The sequence below is a fragment of the Ahaetulla prasina genome, chromosome 2 (assembly GCF_028640845.1).
Source record: "Ahaetulla prasina isolate Xishuangbanna chromosome 2, ASM2864084v1, whole genome shotgun sequence".
Taxonomy (NCBI): Eukaryota; Metazoa; Chordata; class Lepidosauria; order Squamata; family Colubridae; genus Ahaetulla; species Ahaetulla prasina.
Window position 1 is genome coordinate 1,006,377 of NC_080540.1, and position 14,179 is coordinate 1,020,555.

A 14,179-nucleotide genomic window follows, 5' to 3' on the forward strand; every position below is an offset into this window, starting at 1 on the left:
TATTGCCCACATATAAGTTTAGTTCACATTACGTAAGTAAAACTAAACGGCGCTATAGTGTGACAGCAAACAAAAGAGCCTCATCCAGGAATAGCTTGCGCATCTCCCCCCACACCACCCAGCTGTAACAGACAAGCAGAGCTGGTAACTGGCGCCCCCCCCCAAACCCAATCCATGATGCGCGAGAGGCATGCGCAGATGATGATACACTTTAAAAATCACCATTACTGTGGAACCGGTGGGCGGTTAGAAATTTTTTTACTACTAACAGAGATACAAAAGTGGGCGGTAAATATAAAAAGGTTGACTACCCCTGTTCTAGATGATGGCAGATCTGTTTTTTATTATCTTTTCCAGTATCTTCCTGGGTATTGATGCCGATTGGTCAAAAACAAAATGCACAGGTACCGTATATGTGGTACCTTGCTCAATAGTAGTAGCTGTGAGAGGGATCTTGGAGTCCTAGTGGAATCCTAGTGGACAGCAGTGAGCCAGCCGTGTGCAGCAGCTGCCAAAAAAGCCAACACAATTCTGGGCTGCATAAACAGAGGGATAGAATCAAGATCCCGTGAAGTGTTAGTGCCACTTTATAATGCCTTGGTAAGGCCACACTTGGAATATTGCATTCAGTTTTGGTCGCCACGATGTAAAAAAGATGCTGAGACTCTAGAAAGAGTGCAGAGAAGAGCAACAAAGATGATTAGGGGACTGGAGGCTAAAACATATGAAGAACGGTTGCAGGAACTGGATATGTCTAGTTTAATGAAAAGAAGGACTAGGGGAGACATGATAGCAGTGTTCCAATATCTCAGGGGTTGCCACAAAGAAGAGGGAGTCAAGCTATTCTCCAAAGCACCTGAAGGCAGGAGAAGAAGCAATGGATGGAAACTAATCAAGGAGAGAAGCAACTTAAAACTAAGGAGAAATTTCCTGACAGTTAGAACAATCAATAAGTGGAACAACTTACCTGCAGAAGTTGTGAATGCTCCAACACTGGAAATTTTTAAGAAAATGTTGGATAGCCATTTGTCTGAAATGGTGTAGGGTTTCCTGCCTGGGCAGGGGGTTGGACTAGAAGACCTCCAAGGTCCCTTCCAACTCTGTTGTTATGTTATGTTATGTTATGTTATGTTATGTTATGTTATGTTATGTTATGTTATGTTATGTTATGTTATGTTATGTTATGTTATGTTATGTTATGTTATTATGTTATGTTATGTTATGTTATGTTATGTTATGTTATGTTATGTTATGTTATGTTATGGTCTGTAGATTCCTGGGTCTGTTTTTTCCCCCCTTTTTTGAAGATGGGAACCACATCAGCTCTTTGTCAGTCCTCTGGTAGTTCCCCGGTGCTCCAGGATTTTTGAAAGATGACCCCTGCTAGCTCTGGTATCTAATCCATCAGGTCCTGGTGATTTGTATTCATCAAGAACTGACAGGTTTCAGTTCAGCTCTGCTTTCTCTCTGCTGCCTGTTACTTCCTTGCCATCTTCTCTCTTTAGTTAACTGTTTCCTTGATTTTTTTCCCTTGTTATTTATATGTTGGAAGAAACTTTGCTGATTATCTTTGACTTTTGTTGCAAGTCATTCTGAGCCTTTGCTGTCCTGAATTTGCCTTTGCAGATTCTGGCTATCTGCTGATATTCTGCCTTAGTTGTGTGTTCCACTTTCCATTTTTGTACTTGTCCTTTTTGTCTTTCAATTTGTCAGAGAGCTTTGTGCAGCCATGCTGGTTCCTTCTTGGATTTCTTGTTTTTCTTTCTCAGTGGTATTGTGCTGGTATGGGCTTTTATGATCATACTTTTCAGAGTTTCCCAAGATTCTTGAGTTGTTTTCTCCTTTAGGATTTTAATTCAAGGAATCTTTCCCAAGTTCTCTCTGAGTTTATTAAAATCAGCTCTTTTAAAAGTTAAGACTCTGGTATCATTATGTTCTATTGCTTGTGTTTGCGTTATGTTGAATTCTAATATGACATGGTCACTCTGACCCAAGGTTCCTGCCGTTTAAATTCCCTCTATCACTTCTTCTCTGTTTGTAAGAATTAAGTCCAGTATGGCAAATACGTTTGATAAATAAAATACCGAAGAAACGGCCTTGGCTAAGAAGAGGGAAACAGGCTTTCTTAAAGTTAAAAAAGAGGCTGCCCCAACATCCCCTTCAGAAAACACAAACAACTCTGAAGCCTCCGATTCCAGCCCCCTCCCTCCCTCCCTCCCCTCCAAGGCAGATGTGGGAACCTCTCTGGGGAGTTGACCCCACAGGCTGTAATCCGGCCGACCAAAGCCAAGTCCTGATCACAGCACAACCAATCCTGGGTGCTCCAGACAAGGAGCCGACCTTGGACCGAAGGAAAGATCTCCCCCCCCCATCCAAGACAGCTCCTCCCCCACCCCCACCCCCACCCCGCCCAACCTCCTTCAGCCAAGGGAATGGTTGGTCCTGACCTCCCCCCACCCCCACCCCCGGCTCACCCCTTCTTGCCCGCCTTCCATGGAAGATGGAATGGAAGGCCAGATCGGAAGCCCTTTGCTTCCCAGGATTCGGGACATCAACCCCATTTTGCGGGGAGAAACTTCGTGAACCAGCCAGGACCTCCCTCTGTCTCTGGGGCATTGTCTGTCTCTGGGGTGGGTGGGTGGGTGGGGGGAGGCTGAGCCCCAGGAGTGCCCCTTGCGCCCCCCCCCTCCTGCGCCTGGCTGGTGCATTTGCCAAAAATCCCCCACTGGCTATAGGGCTGCCTCTCCTCTCCCCGCTTGGTGGGCCTCCCCTCCAGACTCTGCCCAGGTGCTCCTCCTGCATCCTTCTTGTCACTAAGGTGGGGGGGGGGCTTTTCCTTCTTAATTCCACCCCCCCCCCTGCCTCTTCCAAAGAACTCCGTCCAAAGGTGGATTTTGAACAGTTTCTCTCTCCATTCAGCTGAATTCATTTTCAAGGTTGTGATGCTCCCTTTTGTCCTGGTCCTCAGTGGTGGAAGGCAGTCTGGGACAGGGCGGGGGGGGGGCTGGTCTGGTGGGGTGGAGTTGGTGGATCTGCCTTCTGGCCCTCAACATCTCTCTCCATCCCATAATAAGTCACTGCATGCTTGGTGGTCTTGGCCTCCGTCTCTCCCTGGCTGGGTCCAAAAGGGCCCATGGAAGGGAGGCCCAGGTGGGCTTTGGGGTGTGTGTGTGTAATTAACACTGTCCGCTCTCAGAGCTGTGCCCATCCTTGCAATGCCAGAGGAGGCAGGTCGTGGTAGCTCTTGCTCTCCGGAAAGCCCAAACGCCTTTCGGAGGCTCCGCTGGCAAATAACCGTGGCTGGAAGGCTGGAGTTGGGCCCGTGGGAGCAGGTGAGCTTCTTTGCCTGATGCCAGCCTCTCTGGGGGCACAGCCACACCTGCCCCGGAGTTGCTCGGCTCCACTGCCGAGTTCATAGTTGTATCTGCCTTGGAAGAACCTTGCAATATAAAGTCAGGCAGGGCTGAAGAATTCATGGCTAGCATGAACTTCGCCTCTCTCGACTTCCAGGGAAGGTTATGGCAGAGAGCGAAGATCGTTGCAGGGAAACTCTCTGGATTAGGAGAGGATGGGAGAGCTCCCGCATCTGCTCCGGGCGGCTGTTCCCTGCAAGGAGACTGTGGGACACTGGTTGGAGCCCCAGGAGACGACCCCATCAGCCATTCACGTCAGAGGCTTTTAAAGGACAGCAAGTTACAAAAACCTCACTTTCTAAGTCACTTTTACAAATTGCTCATTAGCTACTTCTAAAGCAGGGGTCCTCCAAATTTTTAAACGGGGCCAATTCACGATCCCTTCGGGGACGGACGGACTATAGTTTGATCTGCCTAATGACTGGCTGGGTGGGCGTGGCCAATTTAGCCATCCATTTTGCCTTAGTCCTTCCTAAGCTGTGCTGGCACAACCCAAGGCATCTTATTTGTTTAATGAGACTCCCCCACCCCCCACCCCCGAAGGGAAAAAGAGGGCAAACTTTCTTGTCACTTGACTGACTTCATGACAGCAGCAGCTTTAGGCTCCTTAAAATAAGCCATTAAAAAAAGAATAAAACAAACAGGATTTCCTTCAGAATAACTCCTGATCATATGTTTCAGATGGCCAGACTGAGAACTGTACCAATTAAGAAAAAATTCTTTGTGGTGTTTTAAATGTTCTAAGTTGCCCAGAGTCACTTATGTGTGAATTGGGTGGTCGTATGAATTTAATCAATACATTCTGAACGTAAGAAATTATTAATCATAAGCTTAAGAATTTAAAGGCTCATTAAACAGTAAACAGCAAAAAGCTAAATAATAATTTCACTTTACAAAGTCAGAAATGGACGTAAGGCTCCAGATACAATTGGAATATTGGAACAGGTTCAGACTCAACCAGATCAGGATTGCGAGGCCCTTAATCAGATGTTTTATCCCAAAATCGTCTCATCTCTGTGATCTCTGCTTACGTCATTATGACCTCCTTCTTCCCTGGAACAGAAGGCCCTGAGCAGAGTCACGGAGTCCTAGTGCTGGAAGGGGCCTCAGAGGTCTTCTAGTCCACCCTCCTGCTCAAGGCAGAGGACCTTATACCATCCAGTCTCTTCTTGAAAACTTCCAGTGGTGGAGCTCCCACAACTCTTTCCCATTCTTCAATTGCTCTGCCAGGAATTTTCTTACTTCTAGGTTGGAAAAAGCTTCCACCTGCTAATTCTCGTCACTCGTGTCCTGGTTAGACTACTGCAATTCAGTTTATGGGGGGGGGGCGTTTTGCCCTTGAAGTCTACCCTGAAATTTTGGTTGGTCCAGAATGCAGCACCCAGAATGCTGCTTGTGCTCACCGGCCAGGCTTGGTGTGGCCACATCACACCATAGATGTTGTGGCGGCCAGTGCTTCTGAGTCCAATTTGCAGCTCTGCTTTCAAAGTCCTCTGTGGCTCAGGGCAGGATAGCTGAAAGGCCATCCTCCCCAACCCGTCTCTTCTGTCCAGCTAAGGGTTCCCCCCTCCCCTGAGGGGCACCTGAAGGTCTCTGTGGGGCTGCCCCCACCCGCAAGGACAGCTTCCCCGTTGGCCCCACTTCAAGGGCTTTCCCACAGTGGCCTTTGGGGGTTGAGCCTGCCTGGCTTTCAAAATTATTTGCTACTAACTTCTAATTTTGTCATGGAACCTTTAAAAGGTAATCTGAAAAACTTATTCAGTGTCTGTAAATCACCTAGATAAATGATACACATAAAATATAAACATGTTGCTTTTTTTAATAAGAAACTTGAAGTAACATTTGAAAATTCAGAGCAACGTAAATGTAGAATAACAGGGAGATATTAAGATATCACTTTTATTGATTATAAAACAGTCTCTCTCTCATCTAAACTGCCAGCCACAGAGTAAGGCAGGGACGGCCAACCTTGGCAGCACCTGGAGGATGCAGGGACTTCCAGCACCGAAAGTCCCCAGGTAGCTATGCCGCCTGGGGAATTCTGGGAGTTGAAGTCCGCACATCTCCCAGCTGCCAAGGTGGAGAAACATCGTGTTAACGCACAACAAGGTCACAGCACCTAGCAGGAGGCGGCATCCACACAAGGGGCACTTCAAAAGGGGCTCAGAGGGGCCAGGAGGCATCGCTCTTGGCAGCCCACAACCAGCCTGGACTGAGCACATGGTGTGTGGAGGGGAGACCACCAAGAAACAGTCTAGCAGACTAGAGGGTTGGAAGGACGCCCCAGAGGACAATGGGCAACATCTGGTCCTCTTGCCAGATGAGGTCTCGAAGGCGCCAGGAGGTGGGGCTGAGCCCAGCAGCCTCCTCTACAGCCCCACCTCTGTGGCTTCAAGTTACGTCCACGCCTCTCCGCGCCCGCCCCCCCCCCCCCGGGAAAAGGACCCATGAGCAGGAATTGGGGAGGTGGCTAAGGTGGAGCCTTAGAACAGGTAGTCCTCAACTTACAACCACAGTTGAGCCCAAAATTGATGTTGCTAAGTGAGAAATTTGTTTTGCCCCATTTTACGACTTTTCTCGCCACATATGCTAAGCGAATTACTGCAGTTTCTTAAATGAGTCACTTGGCCGTTGAGTGAATCTGGCTCTTCCATGGACTTTGCTGGTCAGAGGGGATCGCGTGATTACAGGACGCTGCAACCATCGTAAATGCGAGTCAGTCACCAAGCATCCAAATTTGGATCAGGTGACCCTGGGGATGCTGCCAATGGGCGTTAAGTGTGGGAAATGATCATACGTCCTGTCAGTTTTGGAAGACAATTTTCTTTTTGCTTCTTAACTGCCACATATTTTAGCTGGGGAAGTTGGGAGGGGGTTGTTGTTGGAGCGATAGAAAGTTAGTCATAACAACATTCCATATTAAGGACTTTTGCCTACGTCTGATGTAGACTGCCTGAAGATTGTGTCCAATTGAGTGTGAAGAGTCGATTGGACAATGTGATGAACTTGTGGATGCGTGGGTGTGGAAAATTTTTTGGGTTTTCCCAGCTGTGCCAACATGACCTTTTTAATAAATTGGAACTTTGAGGAACCTCAAACTTCAGAGCTTTATTTCGTTGGGGGTGTTCCTTGGAACCCTGACACGTCGCTTTTTTCAGTGCTGGGGTAACTTTGGTCACTACATGAACTGTCGTAAGCTGAGGACTACCAGCCCCAAATACTTTTCATAAGATATTCCTCACATTGAAAGGGTGACCCACTCTTGGCCCAGATAGAAAAAAGGCCGGAGCGTCTCCCCAAGGAAGGGCCCCGTCCGGAAGGTGTGGAGGGAAGCCTCCGTCTCCGCGTCCAGGAACTCCACCTCTTCTGCCTCGTAGCCCAGCCTCACCCGCAGCCTCCGCAGCGGCCTCCTCACGCTCAGCTTCTGCAGGCCCTTGAACAAAGCGACCATCTCCCCCCCAACACTCATCCCCACGGCCCAGATTCCCTCCTGGCGGCTCAGCTGGAAGCTCCCCTTCCTGCGGACGGACTCCTTGGCCACCCCGATGGCCCAGCACATTCTGCCCCACACAGGGGCGTTTTTGTTTGCCTGCTGCACGGACACTTCCCACCAGTTCCATCCTGTGGTGAATCCCTGACAGCCCAGGACACAGAATTCCCGGTCGAACCTCTCCGGCGTCTCCGGGCAATCCTGATACCTGTCGGCCCAATTCAGCGTGGATCCCTTGCACCGGAGCCGGGGGTGGGCGGTCGAGTGGTTCAGCTCGACGTAGACTGCAGGACGGAGAACAGAAACTGTCAGGCGGGCTGGAACAGGGGAGGGCAAAGCAGGGCGGGGCTGGTTCCCAGTTCCCCGAGGAAGCTTCACCAACAACAGGGAAGGGCAGCGGAGGCGCTGCACCTGCTTAGCAGGAGAAGGGAGGAAATCGGGCCGTTTGGTCATCTCTGGAGCCCTGAGACGCGGTGCCTGGCAAGGCCCCCCCAAAAGGTCAGACAATTTGTATATACAACGGGCCTCTGCAGCCTGAGGTCAGTGGGGCTGCCTCTGAAAGGTGGGGGGCAGTTGGTGGGTCACTGGCAGGAGAAGACGGGCCGAGGGTCTGACCCAGGCTAGGCACGGAGTTTACTTTAATTGCCCAGGGCACCTGGAGATAGCACAGGTAGTCCACGGCTTACAACCGTTCATTTAGTGACAGTTTGAAGTTACAACGGCACTGAAAAAGTGACTTATGACCGTTGTTCACACTTATGACCACTGGCGCATCCCCCATGGTCACGTGATCAAAATTTGGACATGTGGCAACTGGCATGGATTTATGACGGCTGCAGAGTCCGGGGGTCACGTGATCTTCTTTGGCAACCTCCGGCTTCCCTTTTTGCAAATTCACTTAACAACTGCAGTGACTCCCTTAACAACTGCACCAAGGAAGGTCGTAAAACGCAGCAAAGTTAACTTAAGAAGTGGCTCACTTAGCGATGGAAACACTGGGCTGAGTTGGGGGTTTCCTGGGGTGCCTTATAAGCTGCCCAAACCTCCCTCCGGAGAACCCTCTGCAGGTGCCCAAGGCCCACCCAGACGTGGTCTGTGGTCCCCGTTTAGGTCCCCAGCTGGCTCAGGCATGATCCTTGCCAGACACGGCTCCCCAGGGCACTTCTGCTGGGCCCCACCCGCTCTATGGATGGGTCCCTTTCCCTCCGTGTGCCCTCCTTACCTTTAGACATCGGCTTCCGTGGAGCAGGTGCTGGGGAGGAAGGGGGACAAGTTTAAAATCCGGCTGCTCTTTCTGAAGGAGCCCCCTCCCCCACTCTGTACCAGGCACAACCAAAAACTGAGCAACACCCCTCCCACCCCCAGGCTCTTCTATGCCCGGAAGGCCCTGCCAGCACCCTCAACTGTGGCTCCTTTCTGGAGCGGCCAAAGGGTGGCAGGGAAGGGCCAGCTCCGTGTGGCTGCTGAGGGGCCCCTGCCTTTCCCCAGAGGTTGCCTTTGGGGCCTTCCAGACTCGGGGCTTCAAGCTTCAAGGGTCCTTGCAAGCCCCTCCCCCAATGCCTCCTTCCCCCCACCCCAGCCCCAGGGGGTTACCCGTGGCCAGAAGTCGCTCCAGATTCTCCCTGGTCAGAATCGTCCGCAGAGTGGCTGAGATTCGGAGGAAAAGAAAAAACGAGGCCCGGATGAGACACAGCCACTCGGGGGCGATGCCCGTGAGCAGAAGCCGCCCTGTTGGCAGCAGCGTCTCGGTGCCTGCCAGATGCCCAAGTGACCCCCCAGAAGGGCCATGGTTTCGGGGGTGACTGATAGGGTGGAAGAGGCAGCCCACCCACTTTACCCAGCCAGAGGTTGGATTGAGCTGGATTGGGTCTGGCTCCCCTGAGATCCCCCAGTAAAAAGGAGGGCAGAAGAGGAACCCAGAACCCCCCAGAACTCCCGAGGCTCCTCCTGAGAGGGGCCCAGACCCCCCACCCCCTCCTGAAAGGCCCCCTCACCTTTGTAATTGTCCACAACCTTCCTTACAGAAGCGTTTTTCTCCAAGAGGGCCTTGAGTCTGCCTTGCAGCCTGGGAGAGACCCTCTCTACGCGACCCACCACGTGACTCCGGCACCTGCGACACAAGGAGGGCGGCCTCACACAGCGACCCGGCTCTCTCCCCACAACACGGGGGTGGGGGGGAGGCTGGGGGAGGGTTGGGTTGGCTGTGGGGTGTGTGAAGCAAGCCGGCCCCTTCCAGCATCTTGCCAGGTGAATACAGGACTCAGATTTTGCAAAGCTGAGTTTAGGATGTGGTCTGAATGCTGGCTTGTTTGTTATTCGACCGTTGTTTGTTGCTTTGATCGCAACCGACTCTGCGCACTGAACCAGTGTAGAGTTCAATAAAGAAGCGAGGAAAGAGACAAACTCAACACAAACGTCCATGTGATTCTGATCCTCCTAAGGTGTGACTAACTTATCAATTGCAGTGATTCACTTAAGAAGTGTGGCAAGAAAGGTTGTAAAAACTCAGTTAACAACTGTTTCACTTAGTAACAGAAATTTTGGGTTCAGCTGTGGTCGTAAGTCGAGGAGTGCCTGTACTACTGGCCTGTTGGTGGCTCCCTGGTTAGGCTGTTGTTTGCTGTTGGATTGTCTGTCTGCGTTGGTGGTTCCTCACCTGTGTTGTTCACAACGCCTGACCAACAACCAAGCCATAAACGGCACCACAACTGAGGGCAACCTACTTGTATGTCAAGAGGGAGTGAACCCCCCTCCCTCCCAGCACCGGTCACGTCACCTAGTCCGGTATTAAAACGGCTGCAGGAAATCAGTCGCGCTCAGAGAGCCCCAAAGGTCCCACCACCAGCATCTCTTGGTGACTAAAGGATCCGGTCGCTCAAGAAATTCGGAGCACAAACTGACCCACAAAGACAGGGGTGGGGAAGGGCAAGATGGCGCCTACCTGTCTACGGTGTCCTGGATGTCCTGAAAGAGGGGAACAGAGAAATGGGTCCCGGCCCTTGCAAAAGTGGACGGTTCTCTCCCACCCTTGGGGGAAAACCCTGTTCCCCCCTTGAGGCCAGCGAGAGCCCCTCCCCACCTGCAAGAATTCCCCGTCCGTCTGGCGGCACTTCCTCTCCGTCTGGGCCATCAGCTGCTGCAGGCGGGAGGCCTCCGCGGAAAGCTGGGCCAGGGCGACCCCCCACTCATCCTCCATCTTCTCCTCCTGCTCGGCCAGCCAGGCCAGCCAGACCGGCTGCCTCTCCCCGAGCAGCTCCTGCAGCGACTCCAGCGCCAGGCCCACCTTCTGCTTCTCGGCGGCTAATTGCTCCTGGGGAGGTGGGCAGAGGAGGGGGGGGAGATTTCCCAGCTGCAGAACCAGCATCCCTGTGGGGGGGGCTGCCTCCTGTCCCCTCCCAAGAGACCCACCTGGCACTCCTGCCGGCTCTTCTCTTCTGCCTTCCTCTGTTCCAGCAGCTTCTGCCCCTCCTTCCTCAGGGGCTCCAGGAGGCCATCCAGCAGGTTCTGTAGTCGGGGGAGAGGGTGCCATTCCTGGGTCCACAATGGCAGCGCTTCCTCCCAGAGGGGGCCTATGGGGACCTCCGTGCCACACTCAAGGAGAGGCCCTCCTGGGGGGCCCAGGGGCCGGAGGCGAGAACTGAGAGTCTGTCTGCCACCCCCCCATCTGCAGTTGGGGTTGCCCAACTCCGCCTTTTGCAAAGCCTGGCCCCAGGGGCCCCGCCCCCTACCTTGTACTCCTGGGCAGCCTCGGGCAGAGAGAGGAGGGGGTGGCCCTGGTGCCCCCCCAGGCAGCCGGAGCAGAGGAGGCTCTTCTCACGGGAGCAGAAGGCCTGCAGGGGCTGCCCGTGTTCCTGGCACAGCTGGCGGCGGCGGCTCTCCTCCTGGGCTCCCCCAGACAGCCGAAGCCTCTTCAGATGGCAGACGATGCTGGCCAGGGGCCGGTTGGGGCAGGCGCTGCCAGGCTCCACCTTGGCTCTGCACTGGGGGCAGGAAAACTCGGCGCCCAGCTGGGCCAGGCAGTTGCGGCAGAAGTTGTGCCCGCAGGACAGGCCCATCGGGTGCTGGAAGAAGTCCAAGCAGAGCGGGCAGGTGGCCTCCTGGCCCAGCTGCCCCAAGGCTGTCTCCTCCCCTGATGCTGCCATGGGGCTCTTCGGTTCTCTTTCGCCCTTTGCGGAACCTGGAAGGGAAAGCTGCTCATTGGCTCCTTCTCAGCAGGCAGCCTGGGGCTCTTGGGGGGTGCATTTCTCAGCCCCTCCCCCTTCCTGCAGGGAACGTGCTCTGAAGAACGTGCCTCCGCCAATTAAGGTCCAGAGGCATAACCCCAACTCCACCCCCCACACTTTCCTGTCCTGGGGAAATCTCAACTAACAAATGCTCTGTCTTACACATTGGCAACAAAAATCAGAACACCAAATAGAAGCTGTGCGGATACGACCTCGTAGACGACACTCACTATGTCAAGGACCTAGGAGTACTCATCTCAAATGATCTAATCCCCAGCGCTCATTGTAACAGCAACGCTAAAAAGGCATTAAGAGTTGTTAACCTAATTTTATGGAGCTGCTTCTCAGATAACAGTGACCTGCTAACTGGGGCATACAAAACCTTTGCCAGACCAATTCTCGAATACAGCTCGATTGCCTGGAATCCACACTGTATATCGGACATTAATACAACTGAGAGGACCCAGAGGTATTTCAGGCGAAGAGTCCTCCACTCCTCTGCTATAGAATCCCTAATGCCACCAGGCTTGAAATTTTGGGTTCGGACAACCTGCTACAATGGCCTACCTATCAACGACTACTTCAACTTCAACCACAGTAATACAAACTCAAGGTAAACTGCTCTAAATTCGATTGCAGAATAGAATATAGAATATAGAATAGAATTTATTGGCCAAGTGTGATTGGACACACAAGGAATTTGTCTTGGTGCATATGCTCTCCGTGTACATAAAAAAAAAGAAAAAGAAAAAAAAACCATCAAAGTTACAACATTTACAACACAAATGATGGTCATAGGTTGCAATTTAACCCTTAATGATAGCAACAAAAAGTTATAGTCATACAGTCATAAGTGGAAAGAGATTGGTGATGGAAATGATGAGAAGATTAATAGTAGTATAGATTTAGTAACTAGTTTGATAGTGTTGAGGGAATTATTTGTTTAGCAGAGTGATGGTCTTCGGGAAAAAACTCTTCTTGTGTCTAGTTGTTCTGGTGTACAATGCTCTATAGCGTCGTTTTGATGGTAGGAGTTGAAACAGTTTATGTCCTGGATGTGAGGGGTCTGTAGATATTTTCACGGCCCTCTTCTTGATTCATGCAGTATACAGAAAATACGACTTCAGTAACACAGCGGTCAACGCCTGGAATGCTCTACCCGACTCTGTTGTTACAGCCTCAAATCCTCACAGCTTCGACCTTCAACGGTGTACTGTGGACCTCACCCCATTCTTAAGAGGTCCATAAAGGGGGCGTGCATAACCGCACCAGCGTGCCTCTCGTCCCTGTCCTACAGTCCCCATTTATTGGTACTCATTTCCTTCGTCCATGTTTATACTTACGCCTATTATCTCATACAAGTTTGACAAACTAAATAAATACAAATAAAATAAATAAGTGGGGCAGAGAAGCAGCCAGAATTGGCCGAGCAAGGGGGCTTCTTGCAAACGGTGGAGTGGGGGGGGAGGTTGCCCAGTGGCCGAAAGGAAGAAGGGAAGCCCCCCCGGGTCTGGGGCGGCCTCTTTGGGCATCCATCTGCTCTTCGGTTGCCTCAAGCTCAGCCCGGCCAGCCCAGGGGTCCCTGAGGGTCCTGGCCTTGGGAAGAAGCAAGTCGTGAACCCCTCTAGCACCGAGGCCTCCACCACGCCGCCCTCCCCCCCACGCGGAACCTCTCCGGAGCAGCAAGAGAAAACTCCGGTCCGAAACCCGCCCCCACCCCGCTTGAAGCCCCCCACCCCTTACCCCCGGGGGCCCTTCAGTGGGAGTCGATCTCACCTGCAAAGCCTCTTCGGCCCTTCGCCCAGCACAGCCGCCCCTCCGAAGGGCCTCCGATCTCTCGGGCCAAGGGCGGGGAGCAGCCCCCTCCTCACCGGAGCCTGGACCGAGGCCGCAACTTTCCCTCCCGCTGAAAGGCAGCTGCGCTCAGCCCACAGAGCCGCCGCCCAGGAGAAAAAGGGACGCCGGAGCTTTTGGTTTCGTTTCCCGGCACGGAGTCTGTCCTGCCCCGCCCCGCGATGGGCGGCCCCTCGGGAAGGTCCCCGCGTGGAGCGCTGAGCCGCCCCTCCTGCCCGGCTGCTCCTCTCCGCGGGGTCCCCGGGGGCTCTGGCGGGCCTTTCCACGGCACGCGGGTTGGGGGCAGCCGGCCAGGCTCTGAGCAGGGGCGCCGTGGGGCTTTCCTCTCGCCCGCCGGAAACCAGACCCCAGTGGGGCAGCTGCCGGGGATTCGCTTCGTGGCCCCGGCGCTCCCAGGGCGGTCAAAAGAGTTAAGATTGCGGCCAAAGCCCCCGTGGAGCGAAGGCCGTTTTCCCGGGCGTCCCTCCCGAGGAGGGGGGGCGAGGCGGGGAGGAGCCTCCCTCGCAGGAGTGGCGTGGAATGGGGGGCGCGGCTGCCAGGGCCCTTGAACCCGCCCTCCTGAGGGCCGCCCAGGCGAGAATTGGTCCCGGTCCCTAAAACGGGGAGGCTCCGAAAAGACCCCGCTGAGCCCCCTTCTTCCCCGGGGGCTGCCTGGGACCCCCTCAGCGGTGGGAAAGGAGGGATCCGGGGAAGGGATCGACCGGGATCCCCTGGCTTTGGGCAGGGCAAGCTCTCAAGCACGGCCAGATCGGGGCTTACGGGGGAGGTTCGACACTGAGGGGTTCAGCGGCTCCCGCGCAGGAGGCGGCCGGGATTTCAGCACCGGACAGCGGCCGCCGCCGGTCTCGCCTCCGCTGAACACGGGGGGGGGGAGGCAGAGAGGACCCCCCCCCCCGTCCTAGAGAGGCCGCCTCGGGAAGCACTTCCTGCTCCCGCCCCCCGCCCCGCTCTTTGGAAAGGCACCCGGGGCCGCTGCCGCCGACTCCGCTCTGCCGGGAGGGGGTGGGCGAAAAGACGGTGCGCCCCCCCCCCTTAAGACTGGCCGGGGGACGGTGCGGGGGAGACCCTTCTCAAGTCTTCTCTGGCCTGCCTTTCCTCGGGGAGTCCACGCGAGTTCGTCGGGTTGCAGGACCGCCAGTTCCACCCTCTGGTTGAGGCTCAGGAGCAGGGCCCCCTTGGTGGTGGACTGCTCCTGCAAG

The 14,179-nt window shown here is 53.8% G+C and overlaps 1 protein-coding gene across 1 annotated transcript; it reads right to left on the minus strand.

Moving 5' to 3' along the window:
- Positions 1-5,212: 5,212 nt before the first annotated feature.
- LOC131192762 (E3 ubiquitin-protein ligase TRIM7-like) lies at positions 5,213-13,489 on the minus strand. Its single transcript, XM_058172257.1, has 9 exons — positions 12,903-13,489; positions 10,632-11,080; positions 10,312-10,407; positions 9,983-10,213; positions 9,845-9,867; positions 8,898-9,013; positions 8,497-8,550; positions 8,126-8,155; positions 5,213-7,187 (listed from the first exon to the last, which is right to left on the minus strand). Exons 2-9 carry the CDS (start codon positions 11,043-11,045, stop codon positions 6,652-6,654), a joined length of 1,500 nt encoding a protein of 499 aa, XP_058028240.1. The 5' UTR covers positions 11,046-11,080; positions 12,903-13,489; the 3' UTR covers positions 5,213-6,651.
- Between the last annotated feature and the right edge of the window lie 690 nt (positions 13,490-14,179).

What these genes read in the sequence shown, in the direction of transcription:
- LOC131192762 (XM_058172257.1), bottom strand. Translation starts at nt 11,045, where the DNA reads ATGGCAGCATCAGGGGAGGAGACAGCCTTGGGGCAGCTGGGCCAGGAG. An exon ending in AGAGCCGGCAGGAGTGCCAG is followed by an intron (nt 10,214 to 10,311) that starts GTGGGTCTCTTG and finishes CCACCTCCCCAG; the next exon opens with GAGCAATTAGCCGCCGAGAA. An exon ending in GGTTGTGGACAATTACAAAG is followed by an intron (nt 8,551 to 8,897) that starts GTGAGGGGGCCT and finishes TCCGAATCTCAG; the next exon opens with CCACTCTGCGGACGATTCTG.